Source organism: Eurosta solidaginis, chromosome 1, assembly GCF_040869045.1.
Source record: "Eurosta solidaginis isolate ZX-2024a chromosome 1, ASM4086904v1, whole genome shotgun sequence".
NCBI lineage: Eukaryota > Metazoa > Arthropoda > Insecta > Diptera > Tephritidae > Eurosta > Eurosta solidaginis.
Window position 1 is genome coordinate 361171569 of NC_090319.1, and position 19377 is coordinate 361190945.

The following is a 19377-nucleotide window of genomic DNA, read 5'->3' on the forward strand; positions in this document are numbered from 1 at the left end:
TGAAGGCAAATGCTGACAATACCGCCACACGAAAAACAGAGCAAGGCATAAAGACAATACAACCTTCCGTACGAAGAAAAGCGCAAGTAGGAGGCTAGCTGCTGATTTTGTAATAGAAGAATACTTCGAAGTCTTTCACTACTCGCATCAAAACCTAATGAATCAATGTATTCTTAATCTCTTGATGCGGTTTGACAATGTCAAATTCCGACAAAAAATAAAAAAACATCATAAAACGACGAACTAACGGGCGTCATGTTCAAAGACAGAGATAAAGAATGTTAGAAAGCATACACGCAGTAATATGTGTTGTGGCGAATGTTGACATCACTAGGCCGTTAGTAAATAATCACGCAACAGCAAAAATAGCGAGCCACATTGGTGTACATGAACATATAAATCATGATTTATACCCATACTTAGAAGGCGACGAAAAGATATTTCACACATACACACACGTAGTCATCAGCCGAAGTAGTTACTCTCACATATGCACGCATATGACTACGATAAACGCACAAACTACAAATATACATGTATATACTGCTGTTAACCAAGCAGGAGATTCTAGAAAGTGAAACGTCTAGATCTTTGGAGAAATATGCGAACGAAGCAACAGTGGGTATAAAAGCAGCGCAAGTTGAGCAAACATTAATCATTTTTGATTTAAACACGCTATTGGTTGTGAAGTATAATTGTGAAGTAGTACTCCCAAAGCAGTCTAAATAAAGACCAGTTTGCAATACTGAATATTGGAGTGATTTGTTCAACAGTTTGGCGATTCGAACATTAGCAGAAGGTTTCAAATAAGCAGAATTTCCTCAAAATTCGTTACAGTATCCTATTCCTGCCAAATGACGGAGATTAGGCCACGTCTCCGACTTTTGGAATATGGCCTACCTCACCTGCAACCCAAATGCGAAAAAAGCTCTCCCTCGTCCCTCCCAAAGACTCAGTTAGATCAATAAGCCTTAAATTGTTCCATTTAAAAACGTAAGAATGCTCGATCTTTCTTTAGGGACTTGGATAGCTCGAGACTAGTTTTCGGCATCTCAAAACACCTATTGTAAAAGTAGGTCTACAAAAGCGGATATTCAAACTCTTAAGTATGGAAGAAATGCAGCGATTAAACCGACATCGGGGGAAATGGCTGCAGTTCGGGCAGAATACCGCTTCTGATGCTTTTTATAAGCTTCTTAATTACGGTCACCCCAATCTTCTGATCGGCTTCGACTTCATCCCTGGCAAGGCAGTCTACTTCGCTGTTGTGGCCCGATTCAACACTCAAATTCCCACAAGAGATCAAGAGAACAGCGAGTGGGCATTAAATAAATGTGGAACGTAAGTCTCGTGAGCGAGTACTCGGCTACGTCAAGGCTGGAGGGGAGGGTCGATGGGACGTTTTCCAGAAGTTCTGTGTCAGCTTAAAATCTTGGTTGTCCAATCACTGCAGCGGTTTTCAAAAGAGGTCACCCATTTTTTTTTTTGGATTTGGGATTAATGGCAGGCTTCTATGACTATAGCGCCAGGTACAAAACCAAAATGGTCTTTCTAGATTGTCGTTTCATATCACATGTTCCTCCGCTATTCACAATAGCTCCGTTGTTCACAGTAGCTCCATTATTCAGTATTTAAATTCCGCCATTTCTCAAAATGTAATTTGGTACCACGCAAGGCACAAAATAAGCAATATGTATTTCAAAGCTATTTGTCACACTGATTCCTATTAAGAGTGCAAAAACAGGTAAGGGAAGCATTGCATCTCCCAACTCCACCAAAACGCCACAAGGAAGCACAAAGCCAACCTTGAGGCCTATTTAAATTTTCAGCTCAACCAAAAAAGCCCGACAAATTGCAGTTCAGCCAAGGATGACACTGTACGACCACTCCGACGAACTGACTAGAACGAAATGAGAGGTCACCCATATAAAGGATGCGATAGATGGGCTTCTATCCGCAGCTGTAACTGTGCATAATTTAACATTTACTCAAACAGTCGGACGGCTATCAAAGCGCTAAGCTCAGGCACAGTAGGGTCAAGAACTGTGGGGGATTGCTTGAACTTATTTCCGGTGGCGTACTGGCGAATTGACCATGTCTGCCGTTGAAGAATTTGGCCACTGCTGGCCACTTGCTCTCTGCTTCTGGATATGTGGACCCCGAGACTGCGAAGTAAGCAGTGCTGTTGATTTCAAACGCACGGCTATAAATACTTACTAAAGCTCATCTATGCATAGTTATTGGAGTACCTAATAGGTTTTCATGTCGTGCGTTTTTTTTATTTTAGACGTGCCCGGCTGTGTAAGCTGTGTGGACGACGACGTAGTGGGTTCATCTAGTCGCTTATTGATCGACTCTCCGCAGGAAATATCCAAGATCGATGTGTCTTATTCGCAATTTTATCGTTGACACGCAGCGATTCGCTAATTACTGGAAGCCAGTACTACCGGTTGAGTGGTAACGCAACGGAACGAAAAAGCGTCCAAGTCCCTTTAACTGGACAGCTGCCAACCGACCTAACCTAACCTGTTAAATAGTATTTAAACCATTATCTTGTCATCAAACTTTCATACCACAATCTCCCCACAGCTTGGTATAAGAAAATTTGTTTCAAATTTGCGTGTCTAACCACTCCATTATCAGCAATAAAAGGCTACTCTACTACTTATGTAAATAGCTACTTAATTAATTTTGCAAAACTTACGCCTTGATTCATCAAAATAGCGTTCAGTAGTTGTTGTTGTTGTTGTTGTTGTCGTCGTTGATGTAGTTGGTGTATAATAATTAACAATGGGTTTGCGTGCTGGTGTCGTCTCAATTTTTCGCGCTTGTTGTGGCTCATTTTGATAATCATTGTTGTTGTTGTTGTTTTGTTGCGTATTTGTAGATGCATAATTATGAAAAGAATTGCGATGATGTGTTGCGCCAAAATGTTTTGAATAGTTTGGCGGCTGGTCAGGGCGTACTTTTTGATCTACGCGCGTTTCTTTTGAGCGACGAATATCGCCTGTTTGGAAATAAAAAGCCATTAAAATAATTTAAAATTAAATGAACTGCGTTACTGTACATTTATTTAATTACAATAGCGCTGATTATGGGCAAAGACAAAAGTCACCTAAATCACGAAATGGCTTTAGTCCACGAGTCTGCATTAATTGAAGATGATTGCCTTTTCGCATATGCAATGAGAGTACAATTGGGCTACGGAATATAGGAATAGGTAGGTTGCATACTACAAATTAATTGCACTTTAAGGGAACCAGCTCCTTCCAGGAAAATCAGGCATCCTGTTTCATACCTCTCTACATGTGGAGAGAACTACTAGTACTGTTTGATAGATTGTTGTTTTTACTGTCCAAGAGGCTGTTTCCAAAGCATAGCCATGATCAGGGTAAGGTGGTCTCACCAAAGGTTGGAAACTGAGTTTAGATATATTGTTAGCCTCGCTAAGCCAGTGATGGCCGATGAGTCCCAGGGGTGCGAATTCGACCGTCGCTATCACGAGCTGATCCTTGCTGCGCTAGCTCATCAGCCATGTCGATACCTGGCACTCTTATAAGGGAAACGCGATGTTGACTTACCAGATCCATTGCGCACTCTCTATACTGACCAACTAAAGACTTAATGTTTTCGGCGCTGACCGGCGAGCCCGAAGAGCAGTCTTTCTAACGAAAATGTACCTTGTGTCCTGCACTACTTGTTTCCAGTAATGCTTCGCATGTCTTCTAGAAAGCAAAAATCTAATATTGAAACACGATTCGCCGTCACAGGGAGTGCTGCAAAGACTCTTGCATATATTTTGATACTTTCGTGAAAACTGTGATGTCGAATTGGTGAGTGGGCTACCCATATTTCCAATATTTCCTTATAGGAAGGAGGATTGCTTACTATGAATCAAAAAATTGCCAAATAACATATTTAGTCCATTGTTTTTTGTGATAAAGGGGTAATTTACATTGATCAAAATACGGCTATGCCCGTAAGTACGCTCCTTATAGAGGCCAAACGCTTGAAGCCTAAGATAAGCTTGAGATACTGTTTCCTTGATAAAGTTATCGTCCCGTTTGAAGCACCTCAAAGCATCTCATTGCTCTTGAAATCACCCATGTGGGTCGATATTATAAAACAACTTCTTCCTCTAGCTAGTATTTGAGCTTTGAGTTTTCTAGAACTTATTCGACTTGCTGCTTCTAGTTATGATAGCTGTGTTACTTCTTATAACTGGAGCATTAGTCTGGTGAACGCGACTACAGTACGTGCTTAAACGTTTCCACCTGCAATGCTTCTTACATATCCTTACACTGACAAGGACCTATTTAAAAGTATGTGAGGACAAAAGGTAGTTCCCAGAAAGTATACCCATTATGAGCCTACGATGGCCATCTGTAGTCTACTCTTTATCAGATTGTGCTCAACATACGTCTTATTCAAGTAAAGCGAGATCCGTAGTATCATAAGATAGGTGGTCTGTTAAACTAAATAGGACTCGGGGTGGAGACTGCAATAACACTACGAACAGGACTTCTTGCATGGCACCTCAATATACTGGAAGATCCTTCCTTCTACATCCTTAGTTATCCAACTTTTGTGAAAGTTAGGCGCTTGAGCAGATCCACGGATGATATATTCCAGGCATGCTTAACGATATCATTTCGTTACGATAATCAACGTTAATAAACGAAACGAAGTCATTTCTTAACGTTAATAAATGAAACGAAGTGACTTCGTTTCGTTTATTAGCGTTGATTATCGTAACGAAATGATATCGTTTCGTTCGTTAAGCATGCCTGATATATTCATTCTGGAGATCAGTCTTATTCGAGGCTGCAATTCTCTAAATAATTAAAGCTGACACTACCGTTAATTTATATGGTATTACAATAGACTTTTAACCAAGTGACTTTAACCTTAACTTGACCACGAACAGCCTCCACCGATTAGAGTTGGTGAAGGCACATGTATTTGCTGAAGTAAGTGTGTTTCTATGGTATAAATGACAAGCCAATTATAATGAGCTCTGATGTTAAAAGAACCAAAAGCCTTCACACCTTTGAGTGACCTTACAAAAAATATCGCCTACCATACACTAAAGGATATTGTCACTCCTCAAAATCCACCATCAGAAAATTTATTGAGGAAAAAATACTTTTTGTTGAAGATTTACTGTAAATCTAAATTAAGCCTATTCTTGACTCTTTAAAATACCTCCAGGCTTCATCTAAAATTTTATTTTAAAATTATTTAAAATTACACACTTACCGCTTTCAGCTCGCTGCAAATGGAATGTTGCTTCCTCTTCTTCAGCGAGTGGCGCCCGTTTGCTCTCAAATCCTGAGCCAATGCGATAAAGGTCAAAATTATCGCTGCCATAGTAGAGCACAGAGGATTCACAATCCACATCACCCCAATCTGCACAGATTTGCGCTTCTTGATCGAAGGCAGTGCTATTAGGGCACAGGAACCGGAAGTCTTGAACCTGTAAATGAAAATCATTTTAATGTAATTATTTTAATTGAAAAGAAAGTTTTTAAGATTTTCATGATGCAAGGATAGGGCAAGCCAAATAAGATACGGCTTTTTCTGTTCAACGAAAATGGCCTATCCAATGAAGTCTATGAGCTTTAATCTACTACATTCATCTTCTTTTGGCACAATACCGGATTCGGACCCTTGCATCTTGACAGGTATGCGAGATCATTAATTTTTTCACGGAGAGTGGAATTCTTTTCTAAGTTTCCATGTTTGATGATGTATGAGTAGTTTAATCTGACGTCTAACGTGACTGAAAGTTTAAGCAGTTACTTTCTTATCTATCAGAATAAATGAAAGTTAGTCATAGCCCAGACTTCTGCATACTCGACTTACTCGATTCATTGTTGCTGTTGTTGTAACTGGTGTTTGATGAGTATCTCTCACTTCCTAATTTTACAGAAGAAACTAACTAAAATTATTTCATCGGTATTAGGCCCTTACCAAGATGTTCGAAAACAAACTAAATTTTATATAAGCCAACTCTTTATCTTGAGATTTATTTTTTGTTATACTAGAGAAAGTAATCAGAGCAGTTAACCTGAATAGCTGTGGAACAACCCATAACAGGTGTGTGCAAATGCTGCTGATATCAATGATGTCGACAGTCTCGTTGGTTGGTTGGTTGCTGTGCTGTCCGGCTATGGAGCCGGGCCCAAGTAGCGCTCTAGGCGCCATTTTGATGCGTTTTCTCCTTGAACTAATTATATTTTTGGGCTGAAGTACCTGCATATTGTTTTACTCAAACCACTTGGTTAAAACGATACACCTACTGATGTCCTTGATGCGGCAGTTTGACATCGCAACACATAATTGCCTAGTTCGGGACCGAAAATTTGCGAGGGCTGGGCACTCGCAGAGGAAGTGAGTAACCGTTTCCTCTGCACCCTCCTGTCTACAGCTCCTACACCTCTCATTGTAGGGGATGTCAATTCTACCCGCGTGTGGGTCAAACGGCCAGTGCCTTGTAATAGTGGCCGTGATTCCGAATATTACCTGCCTAGACCTATTTAGTAGATCAACGGTTCTTTTCTGGTTGTACACTGGCCAGATTAGTTTGGTGATTCTACAGGTGTCCGTAGAGTACCAATCACGGATTGCTATTTTCCTAAGATAGGTGAGAATGTCTCTTTAAATTGATGTGAGTGGTCGATGCACCGTGACTGCTTCCGTGACGCTTAATGATGCACCTGCTTTTGCTATTTCAACCGCTTTTTCGTTGCTGTCAATGTTCCTGTGGCCGGGTACCCAGATGAGTGTAATATCTGCCTGGTTGGCTACTTCACGTAGCACCTTATTACTGTTATCGACGGCTTTAGAGGATGTGCACGGTGATTCTAACACTTTGAGCGGTGCTTGACTGTCGGAATATATGACTACCTCACCGTCTACCCGGTTCTGCAGCAGGAAGATGCAGACTCTCTCTATTCCTTGCAGCTCTGCTTAGAAGATACTAGCTGTGTTTGGAAGATGGATGGGGATTGCGACTTTTAGTTGTTTAAGAAGACACCGGCGCCGACGCCCCCCCTCCCTGCCAACTCTTTCGGCAGACCAATCCGTTCTAGAGGGTATCTGTACCTTGTAATTCCTGTCGAAGATCAGTGTTTTTGGGAGGTAATCTGTTGCCATATCGTTTTTTTCCACCATCTAGACTCCCTTAATTGATGTGCTAATCGCTGTATAACTGAGGTGGAGGCCCAGTGGCAGCAGGTTAAGTATAACGCTTAGTGCGTCCGTCGGGCACGATCTGAGTCCACCTGTTCCCCCTGCGCATGCTGCCCTCTGTATTTTGTCTAGTTTTTTAATGTTGTATTGCTTGTCCAGGGCAGGCCCCCACGCTATGGCTATGTACGCCAGGACGGGCCTTATGACCGCCCTGTAGAGCTACATCATAAGTTTTAGCTTTAATCCCCAGTTTCTGCTGACTATTCTCTTGCACGGGTAGTATGCGATATACGCCTTCTCAACAGTCTCGTAGTATGGTTAAATATTTTGTATTGCGGTGATCAAGCTGGAGAAACCCTGCTTTGCTTTGTACCATACTCATCCTGTAGATCACCAGTATAATAAATATTAATGTTGTTCATGTAAAGAGTAAGAGCTGGCAACTAAATTTCATGCTGTAATGGTGAGAGGCCATATTAACTAAGGAGCATTTAAGGTTACAGGGACAACCTCAAAATGCAAAGTTTTCGCCGGGCAGTAGCACAGATGAGATGAGCCACCGTTTCCTCCTCCTTTTCATCCACCTTGCAACCCCCGCAACGCCGACGACCTTTCTGCATGCCTACCTATAAGGCTGTGCCCAGATAGTACTCCTACCAGTATGGAGGTTTTATCCCAACTAAGGACGAAAACGTGACGGGGTCTTTTAGGATCTCATTTTGCTTAGATGTCTGACACCCCGCTATGGATAGTCGTCTTTCGTTGACTTCACTATATATGTGCTATTTAGCATTAGCCTGCATGTGGCAAGAGGCTTACCTTAGCTTTCTTTGTCGGGAGGAATCTGCCTGGCTGTTTGCAAGCTCGTCTGCAATGCAGTTTCCCTCGATGTCCCTGTGTTCCAAGACCCATTTGAGGTATACACAGCGTATTTTTTTTTTCAATTTTCAACATTTGATTTTGGTATGGGGAATCAAATCGGACGTATAACGTAAAGAAATTCAAACAGTTATTTTCATAATCCTGATTGATTGATTTCTGCACTCATAGACTTAGATATTTGGAATAGGCAGATTCACATAATAGGTATTTAGGTTGGTTTTACATGTTTTTTCAACCGAGTTGCTGTGAAAATCACGAAAGGTGATAACACATTGCGGCCACTAAAGTATTTCTATCGACACGTGTAGTTGGAGGCAGACGAAGGAGAACACTTCCACAGACTTGGCAGAGGCGGGTGCAGCAAGACTTGGCCTCTCTTGGTGCTCCCAATTGGTACCAGTGATCGCAAAGCATGTAAACCTGGCTTAATTTACTACGAAGGAGCCAAGATCGTTTGAGCTGTTCAATTCCAAAGGCATGGAAATCGCCTCGTGCTTTGTTAAAAAAACTGCATGATTCCGCCAACATACCTTTCAAATGACTCACTTTTGCCGCTATCTTCATAAAAGGGGGCAAGGTTTCTGTAATTCTTTGACCTTCTAACTATCCCTTTTATACCATGCTAGTATTTAGAAACCCTTGAAATTCTCTGGTATCTCGTGTTGGAGTCATTTTCGCTAATTAGGGATCACTGGCGTACGTAGTTGGGTGCCATTTTTAATGGCTTTATTCAGCTTGACTTGACAGGGCGAACAGAATTTTGTAATTGAAATTTAAGAAACTTCCCGATAAGCTACAAGCTTGAAACTTGGAATATAGTTCAGAACCTGATGGCAATGCAATAAAAAAAAGAAAACTCCGATAGGTGGTGCATGGATCGAAATACTTCGAAAAATCGTATTTGTGGCCCGATTCGGTTCATATTTGGAACCCATAATACATACATGAATAGAAAGCGACCTATGAAAACAAAAAATCTCCGCTATGTGGCGCAAGTATCGAGATATTCAAAAAAATTGTATTTGGTGTCCGATTTGGCTCATATTTGGAACAGATATTACATACAGTCCGGTAGAATTGACACCAAATATTTGGATTTAGGTTGTAACAAATTGTCAGGAAAGGGTCCCTGTAATAATAAGTCTCTAAATGAACTAAATGGAATGAGAAATCATAGGCAATTAAATAAAGACTAAAAATTTTAAAATAGAATAATTAAAAAAAAAAATGTTTAAGTTAAACGGTTTTATTGAAAACAATATTACATGAAATAATAATAATATAAAAACCTAGAAAATAATTAGGTATGTCGTAGGTCCTAATCATCACACTGCTCATCGATCTAGGGCGTTGATCAGACACTTAAATAAAAGCATTGGATCAAATTTCTATTGATTGTCATAAGTAAGACCAACTGAACCTTAATCGGGTTATGCTACGCCTCACATTTTTAGAAATTTCACGCGCCCAACGCTTTTATTTAATTGCCTGATCAACGCCCTAGATCGATGAGGAGTGTGATGACTAGGACCTAGGACATACCTAATTATTTTTTAGCATTTAGTATTATTAATACTACATGTAAGTATTGTTTTAAATAAAACCGTCTAACTTAAACATTTTTTGTAAATTATTTTATTTGTACTTAACTCTGTTTTTAGACGAAATTCCGAAATTTTGGAAAAATTTAAACAAGGTGACATTAGGACAGACAAGGCGACAGTTGTTTCGGTTATACCTTGTAAATCTCTTCAAAGCCTTTCTTCACCCTTCAATAAAAACTAAAGCTTACGATTTCTCGAACATATTCGAGAAGAGATTTCTCGCGAGTCTCGCCTTATCGTGAGATTCTCAAATCTCGAATTATTCGTAAGGCTCGCGAGCTTCTCGACATTCAACTTAATCGATTCATTGGCCGTTTTATATAGAGCTTACGATTTCTGGACTCCAGAAGAAACCACAAGTAAAAAACCCCGAAATGTATAGAATATAGCCAGTGCAGCGACTGATTTGAAAGTCGAGAAGATCGCGAGTATTACGAGTAATTGGAGATTCGAGAATCTCGCGAGAAGTCGTGTTCTTGATATCTCGTTGAAAAATAAAATATTGCGAACAAAATTATATGTATAATAAATATGTTTTGAATTAAATGTCATTGAAGCTATATAATCAACAAAAAAGTCACAAGTAAAAAAAACCAAGTGTATAAATACTGTCCATACAGCGATTAAGTAAGAATATTTTACGAGGATTTCGAGACACGAGAATCTCGCGAGAAGTCGAGTTCTCGATTTCTCGGGTCTCGAAAATCTCGCTTGTGTTCGAGAAGAAATCGTAAGCTCCAATAAAAACTTGATAAATCAATCCCTGAGGACAATCAAAACAAGCGCAAATGCATAAAAATGTGTGAATTAAAAAAAAAGATCTGCAGATTTGCTGCGGATCATAAATTCTATAAGTCGGAACAACAATGCTTGCAAAAAACTAGTTGTATATATGTATGTCTCTTTTGCAATGCATAATTATCTCAAAGTTGAACTTTGGCATTTGGCAATACAGCAGACGCTGTGGGAGCTTAAGCGCTTATATGCGAATTTTTGGTTATATGCGGAGATACAAGATGCCATAAATGTTGAGGTGAACATACATTCTAACTACATTTGTATATATGTATATGTGCACTTATGATCAAATGCACTTAAAGAACTTATGCACTTACATACATACATATCGATATATGATTCTTTTATAAGCAGCTACAAAGAAGCAAATTGCAAACTACCGTTAGCTTTAAAACCCAATAACAAAATAAATTTGATGCTGCAGCTCAGCACTTTTGTTGACAATCAACTCAAATCACCAGCTGTGCTGATTCAACATAAACAATTTCGAGAACTGCCAAACCGGCAATAAAATTAATTTTATTTACAATGCGGGCATAGAATCACACATGTATGCATGTATGTGTAATAGTTTTACAACGGACACAAAATTTGTTGACAGTAAAAATAGAACTCACAAAAAAAAAAAAATCGCATAACAGTAATGACAAACTGCAAATTAAAGGTAGGCAAGCTAGCTACATAAGCCGGCTTCGGGGTATTTGAGATCCGCCTCCACACATTTATTATCATCTTTGTTGGTTGTTTTTTATACTCAGTTGAGCAGAGCTCACAGAGTATATTAAGTTTGATTGGGTAACGGTTGGTTGTACATATATAAAGGAATCGAGATAGATATAGATTTCCATATATCAAAATAATCAGGATCGAAAAAAAATTTGATTGAGCCATGTCCGTCCGTCCGTCCGTCCGTCCGTCCGTTAACACGATAACTTGAGTAAATTTTGAGGTAACTTGATGAAATTTGGTACGTAGGTTCCTGAGCACTCATCTCAGATCGCTATTTAAAATGAACGATATCGGACTATAACCACGCCCACTTTTTCGATATCGAAAATTTCGTAAAACCGAGAAAGTGCGATAATTCATTACCAAAGACAGATAAAGCGACGAAACTTGATAGATGAGTTGAATTTATGACGCAGAATAGAAAATTAGTAAAATTTTGGACAATGGGCGTAGCACCGCCCACTTTTAAAAGAAGGTAATTTATAATTTTTGCAAGCTGTAATTTGTCAGTCGTTGAAGATATCATGATGAAATTTGGCAGGGACGTTACTCCTATGACTATATGTACGCCTAATAAAAATTAGCAAAATCGGAGAAGGACCACGCCCACTTAAAAAAAAAAATGTTTGTTAAAGTAAAATTTTAACAAAAAATTTAATATCTTTACAGTATATAAGTAAATTATGTCAACATTCAACTCCAGTAATGACATGGTGCAACAAAATACAAAAATAAAAGAAAATTTCAAAATGGGCGTGGCTCCGCCCTTTTTCATTTAATTTGTCTAGGATACTTTTAACGCCATAAGTCGAACAAAAATTAACCAATCCTTTTGAAATTTGGTAGGGGCATAGATTTTATGATGTTAACTGTTTTCTGTGAAAACGGGCGAAATCGGTTGATGCCACGCCCAGTTTTTATACACAGTCGTTCGTCTGTCCTTCCGCATGGCAGTTAACACGATAACTTGAGAAAAAATCGACATATCTTTAATGAACTTAGTTCACGTACTTACCTGAACTCACTTTATCTTGGTATGAAAAATGAAGGAAATCCGACAATGAGCACGCCCACTTTTTCGATATCGAAAATTACGAAAAATTAAAAAAATGCCATAATTCTATACCAAATACGAAAAAAGGGATGAAACATGGTAATTGGATTGGTTTATTGACGCGAAATATAACTTTAGAAAAAACTTTGTAAAATGGTTGTGACACCTACCATATTAAGTAGAAGAAAATGAAAAAGTTCTGCAGTGCGAAATAAAAAACCATTGAAATCTTGGCTGGTATTACATATATAAATAAATTAGCGGTATCCAACAGATGATGTTCTGGGTCACCCTGGTCCACATTTTGGTCGATATCTGGAAAACGCCTTCACATATACAACTACCACCACTCCCTTTTAAAACTCTCATTAATACCTTTAATTTGATACCCATATCGTACAAACACATTCTAGAGTCACCCCTGGTCCACCTTTATGGCGATATCTCGAAAAGGCGAACACCTATAGAACGAAGGCCCACTCCCTTTTAAAAATACTCATTAACACCTTTCATTTGATACCCATATCGTACAAACAAAGTCTAGAGTCACCCCTGGTCCACCTTCATGGCGATATCTCGAAAAGGCGAACACCTATTGAACGAAGGCCCACTCCCTTTTAAAAATACTCATTAACACCTTTCATTTGATACCCATATCGTACAAACAAAGTCTAGAGTCACCCCTGGTCCACCTTTATGGCGATATCTCGAAAAGGCGAACACCTATAGAACTAAGGCCCACTCCCTTTTAAAATACTCATTAACACCTTTCGTTTGATGCCCATATTGTACAAACAAATTCTAGGGTCACCCCTGGTCCACCTTTATGGCGATATCTCGAAACGGCGTCCACCTATGGAACTAAGGATTACTCCCTTTTAAAACCCACATTAATACCTTTAATTTGATACCCATATCGTACAAACACATTCTAGAGTCACCCCTGGTCCACCTTTATGGCGATATTTCGAAACGGCGTCCACCTATAGAACTAAGGCCCACTCCCTTTTAAAATACTCATTAACACCATTCGTTTGATACCCATATTGTACAAACAAATTCTAGAGCCAACCCTGATCCACCTTTATGGCGATATCCCTAAATGGCGTCCAGCTATAGAACTATGGCCCACTCCCTCATAAAATACTCTTTAATGTCTTTCGTTTGATACACATGTCATACAAACACATTCCACGGTTTCCCTCGGTTCATTTTCCTACATGGTTATTTTCCCTTATGTTGTCACCATAGCTCTCAACTGAGTATGTAATGTTCGGTTACACCCGAACTTAACCTTCCTTACTTGTTTTTTTTTTTTAAATTACAGTGGCTGACAGCTTATTTCGTGCAGCTACAGAACAAAACTGTTGAGCTATATAGAAAGGAAACTAGTGACGGTGTCAAAAATATTCAAAAGCGCAATTTTAACAAAAGTGTGCTTTTATTTGAACAAATACTTAATTTTCATGTGTTTACACATTTGTGCTAATTATTTAATAAATCCTAAAATTATCTCAAAAACTAAGGCCACGGCTTATTTCGTGCACTGCGCCCTGCCTTAGAAAAACTACGTTTTTATTTAGTTTAGTACCTCGTGTGACCACCTTTTTGTTAAATAACACCTTCAAGATGATTTTCCATAGATGCAATTAGTTTTTGAGTGGCTACGTGTGGTATTTTTTTTTTTTTGTCGGACGTTGTTGCAGTGCACTGCCCTCAAGTGGCCCGATGAAACCAGGCTAATCCTGTTTTTTTTTTTATTTCATACGTACTTTTTTTTTGTTTTTTTTTTTTTTACTCCTTATTCTTATTTATGTGTTATTTATAATTTTTTTGTTACCGAGTTTTTGAGAGGCAGTGGCTTCTTAAGCGCCGAAATCTAAAACCGCTCAGCTACAGAGAAACTCATCAGCTGAGAAATATAGATTCACAAAATACAATAGACTAAAAGTATAAATATAATTTTTTAAATATTAAGAGAAGATAGAACCGTTATTTTTTATGGCAAAGAGCGAGTCCGAAACATAAATTATTCTCGAGTGAGAGTTATAATCTTCACACAAACATAGAAAAGGTTCGTGTAGTTGGAAATTGCTTCTGCATTGTTTAAGAATTATAGGTTTATAATGCCTTGAAACTCGGCACGGAACATTCAAGTTAACTTCGTTCAAAAGAAATGGGCTTGGAATCGATCCATTTAAAAGTCTAGCCATAAATAGTACACCTAGTATTTCTCTACGACTTGAAAGGGTAGGAAGATTTATTAGTTTTAATCGATTAGTGTAAGGAGGAAGATTATACGGAGAGTCCCATTGGAGATTTCTCAAGGCGAAAAGTAAAAACTGGTTTCCAAATTATCGATCCAGATTCTAATATCGGCCTCACCAATGTATGCCTTTCTTTGACATAAAATAAAATAAATAAGTGTAAGGCGCGATAACCTCCGAAGAGATCTAAGGCCGAGCTTCTCTTCCAATTTGCGCTCCGAGTGTATTTCTGCCATGAAAAGCTCTCAGTGAAAACTCATCTGCATTGCAGATGCCGTTCGGGGTCGGCATAAAACATGTAGGTCCCGTCCGGCCAATTTGTAGGAAAACTCAAGAGGAGCACGACGCAAATTGGAAGAGAAGCTCGGCCTTAGATCTCTTCGGAGGATATCGCGCCTTACATTTATTTTTTTCTTTATGTATATGGCAACATAGGTACTTTCACACAAAGCTGTCACAACAACTTTTTTTGTTAATTTGACTACTAAAACGGTCAATTACGAATCAAATATTTGTGCGCAGTTGATTCAGAATCTTGTTGCGATGGATAAAAATTAACAGAAATTTCGGTTGTATTGACCCGTATTTCGGTTGATTTTACCAGGCTTTTTCTTTCAGTGTGACACGTACTGCATGGATACCTATGGGACAGTGCCCTGTCAAAACCGCAATGACCATTGATAGGTAAGCCTTAGTGAACCCAATTATTTTGGCAGACCTCCTGCCATCCACTTTCGGCCAGAAAAATCTTGCTACCCTGCAAGAAGTGGTGTTCGCCCAACGTTTGGAGGAGCAAGCCACAGGTGGCCGGCGGAATCCCGAAATCCCTACAGCCATCTTCATCCGGTTCAGTTGCGGGCTAAGAGATCCGCTTGACAGTTACGCGGGATATCACAATGGGCTGGCACCCAGATATCCTTAATTATAAAATAGTTCGAAGCAATCGCAAGCGAGGTCAGGCACTTCCAGACCACCCTCGATCGCACTGCAGTTGAACTCAAAGCCTTGACAGCCGCTTGGCTATCAGAGTAGATGCTAAATTCCCTAACCGTAGTAGCACTGGATAGCATTTCATCCACCGCATCTTTAATCCCAGCAACTTCCGCTTGGAATACACTGCAGTGATCAGCCAACTTAAACAAAGTGGCTATGCTCGCTTATTTTAATTACTAAATAAATAAATTTTTGTGGAAGCAAACACATCGAAGCAACATATTTGATAACCTTTTTTAATTTATTCAAAACACATTGAACTCGTCGATTTCGTGTCCCTCGTTTTATCTCTATGACATTGTAGAGCTTGGCAACATTTCACGATTTTACTTGAAAACGGATATAAACGACAACATCAGCATCATTATTCAACATTCAAAAGCTATTGGTTGTATTGCAAAACGAGAATAACTATCGAGTGCTTGTTGAGCATGCGCAGTGCGAACATTCGATGCTTTGATTGCATTTCATTTATGGGCAACGTTGGTGCGACGACTTAACAACATTTGTATAGAAATGAATCGCATTCATACATTTTGACATTTCGATTGTTGCGCACGATGGTCTGCATTTAGCACTTGAGTTAACAGGTTTTTTTTTAATTTTTGTTATTGCTTGTTCTCTTGTTGCTTCATTTGCAATTGTTATCGTTAAAGTTGCTGCTAACACTTGACTCAACTGGTTGCAATATTTATAGGTACGTTTACTTACCCCAACACCGGCCACCTTAACGCACACATGAAACATCTGACATTGTGTCTCCGCATCTGCATAGTAGCCTCCGAGTATTTTGTCGTGGCATGTGAATCTTGTCTGTGGCATATTTTGTAGGCTATAAGTTGGCCATGGTTTGCGATAGTCCAGCTGCGCTTGTCCCAGAATGCAATTGGCCGTCGCTATAAATATTGCTGCAATGACAAAATGACAGAAAACAAATATTTTATTTTTTTTGTTTTAGTACTAAACATTGCTGTTACTATTATTAATATTATTATTACGGTGTTTTTATTGTGATTCTATGATGATGCGTATAGCGGCTACTTTGAAAGTACGTGATCTGGTATACAGATATGCAAGATCTGCTTTTACAGTAGCAAACTCGTAAATTGCTCATCATGACAAATGGCCTTGGCGTAGAATTGGTTTTTTATTCAATTAAACTGGTTTAATCTGTGTAAATGCAATATTAGTGAATGCGAATTTAGTGGATGCCTACAAAGGTATTCTTTTGAATGTAGGTCGTTTGCTTAACAAAATGTTTGCTATAAGGTTGCTTCTTATGTGATACTCTTTCCAAATCGAGTTTCTGAAAAGCCAGTATATCATAGCCGCATATACAAGATTGATTTGAAAAAAAAAAAAATAATAATAAAAAACAAAAAATAAAATTCTGTTGAAGGATTTGATCCAAATATGTTTGTATGCAAGTCTGGTATTAAAACAAACCCCAAACCTTTAAACTTGGTGCTCCAAATTGCAAATAAAAACAAGTAAGGAAGGTTAAGTTCGCGTGTAACCGAACATTACATACTCAGCTGAGAGCTTTGGAGACAATATAAGAGAAAATCACCATGTAGGAAAAAGAACCCAGGGTAACCCTGGAATGTGTTTGGAAGGTAACAAAGAGTATTTTAAAAGGGAGTGGGCCATAGTTCTGCAGCTGGACGCCTTTTCGAGAAATCGCCATAAAGGTGGACTAAGGGTGACCCTAGAATGTGTTTGTATGACATTGGTATCAAATCAAAGGTGTTAATGAGGGTTTTAAAGGGGAGTGAATCAGAGATGCACCTTAACGTTAAGCTTATCGTTTATCAAAAAATGTCCAATGTTTCCGTTGAAACACTTCGAAATATTATCGATAAAGAAATTATCAAGATAAATTTTATCTCGGTTTTTAACCGAAACGAAAAGCTTTCGTTAACGTTAAAAACGTTAACAAAAATGTGATACTTTATGTTTGAATTGGCTGGCAATGCTATAGCCATGGTGAAGCCGTAAGGTGCTAACAGCGAGCGAACATACACACACAAACTCCACGTAATTTGTTTGTGTAATTCGTTGGTGGTAATGTCAAAAATACTGTGAGAAATGTTCGTACTGTCAAAATTCATGAGAAAAGTTGCAATCAGCTTGGCTAATGCTTTCACCCTTAATGACTCCGCCATCAATCAGCTTTGCCAGCATAGTTTGAAATTAATAATCAACATAAACGATTTGATTTCGTTTTGATATGGCAGAAAACGAAGCAAAATCATTTCGTTAATTTGACGTTCTTAACGTTAATAAACGAAACGAAATGACTTTGTTTCGTTTATTAACGTTAATTATCGTAACGAAATGATATCGGTTCGTTGGTTAAGCATGCCTGGAGTGAATCTTAGTTGTATATGTGAAGTCGTTTTCGAGATATCGGATCAGGGTGGCCCAGAACATCATCTGTCGGGTACCTCTAATTTATTTATATATGTAATCCACGAACAGTATTCCTGTCAGGATTCCAAGGGCTTTGGATTTCGCCCTGCAGAACTTTTTCATTTTCTTCTACATAATATGTTAGATGGGTGTGGCCATTTTACAAAGTTTCCAAAGTTATATTTTGCGTCACAAAAACCAAGCCAATCACCATGTTTCATCCCTTTTTTCGTATTTGGTATAGAATTATGGCATTTTATTCATTTTTCGAAATTTTCGATATCGAAAAAGTGGGCGTGGGTCGGATTTCGCCCATTTTTAATACCAAGATAAAGTGAGTTCAGTTAAATACGTGAACTAAATTTAGTAAATATACATCGATTTTGGCTCAAGTTATCGTGTTAACGGCCGAGCGGAAGCACAGACGGTAGACTGTGTATACAAGCTGGGTGTGGCTTCAACCAATTTCGCCCATTTTTACATAAAACAGTTATCTTCATAGAATCTATGCCCCTAAAAATTTCACATGGATTGGTAAATTTTTTTCGATTTATGGCATTAAAAGTATTCTAGACAAATTAAATGAAAAAGGGCGGAGCCACGCCCATTTTGAAATTTTCTTTTATTTTTGTATTTTATTGCACCATATCATTACTGGAGTTGAATGTTGACATAATTTACTTATATACTCTAGAGATATTAAATTTTTTGTTAAAATTTGACTTTTAAAATTATTTTTTTTAAAGTGGGCGTGTTTGTTATCCGATTTTGGTAATTTGGCACACATACAGTAATAGGTGTAACGTTCCTGCCAAATTTCATCATGATATCTTCAACGACTGCTAAATTACAGCTTGCAAAACTTTTAAATTACCTTCCTTTAAAAGTGGGCGGTGATACGCCCATTGTCCAAAATTTTCATAATTTTCTATTCTGCGTCATAAAATCAACCCACCTACCAAGCTTCATCGCTTTATCCGTCCTTGGTAATGAATTATCGCAGTTTTTCGGTTTTTCGAAATTTTCGATATCGAAAATGTGGGCGTGGTTATAGTCCGATTTCGTTCATTTTAAATAGCGATCTGAAATGAGTGCCCAGGAATGTACATACCAAATTTCATCAAGATACCTTAAAATTTACTCAAGATATCGTCTTTACGGGCGGACGGACGGGCATGGCTAAATGAATTTCTTTTTTCGCCCAGACCATTTGATATATAGAAGTCTATATCTATCTCGATTAGTTCATGCCGTTACAGGGTACCGTTATGCGAACAAAATTATTATATACTCTGTGAGCTCTGCTCAGCTGAGTATAAAAAATAATTTGAAAAAAGCATAGATTCTTCTTCGAGACATTTTGTTAAACATACGAAGTATTATGACATATTCTCTTATAAAGTGTGATAGCTCAGTAGAGAAAGCTACTGGAACCTATGGCACG

General features: G+C 38.6%; 1 protein-coding gene across 1 annotated transcript in view; it reads right to left on the bottom strand.

The window, feature by feature from the left end:
* Nucleotides 1-19377, bottom strand: part of LOC137238150 (mucin-2) — a 51388-nt gene that overhangs the window by 7088 nt on the left and 24923 nt on the right. The window contains exons 2-4 of the mRNA XM_067762811.1: nt 16233-16429; nt 5260-5476; nt 2705-3007 (exon numbers count right to left, since the gene is read on the bottom strand). Coding sequence (XP_067618912.1) covers nt 2705-3007; nt 5260-5476; nt 16233-16429 — 717 coding nt within the window. The remainder of the gene's footprint in view (nt 1-2704; nt 3008-5259; nt 5477-16232; nt 16430-19377) is intronic.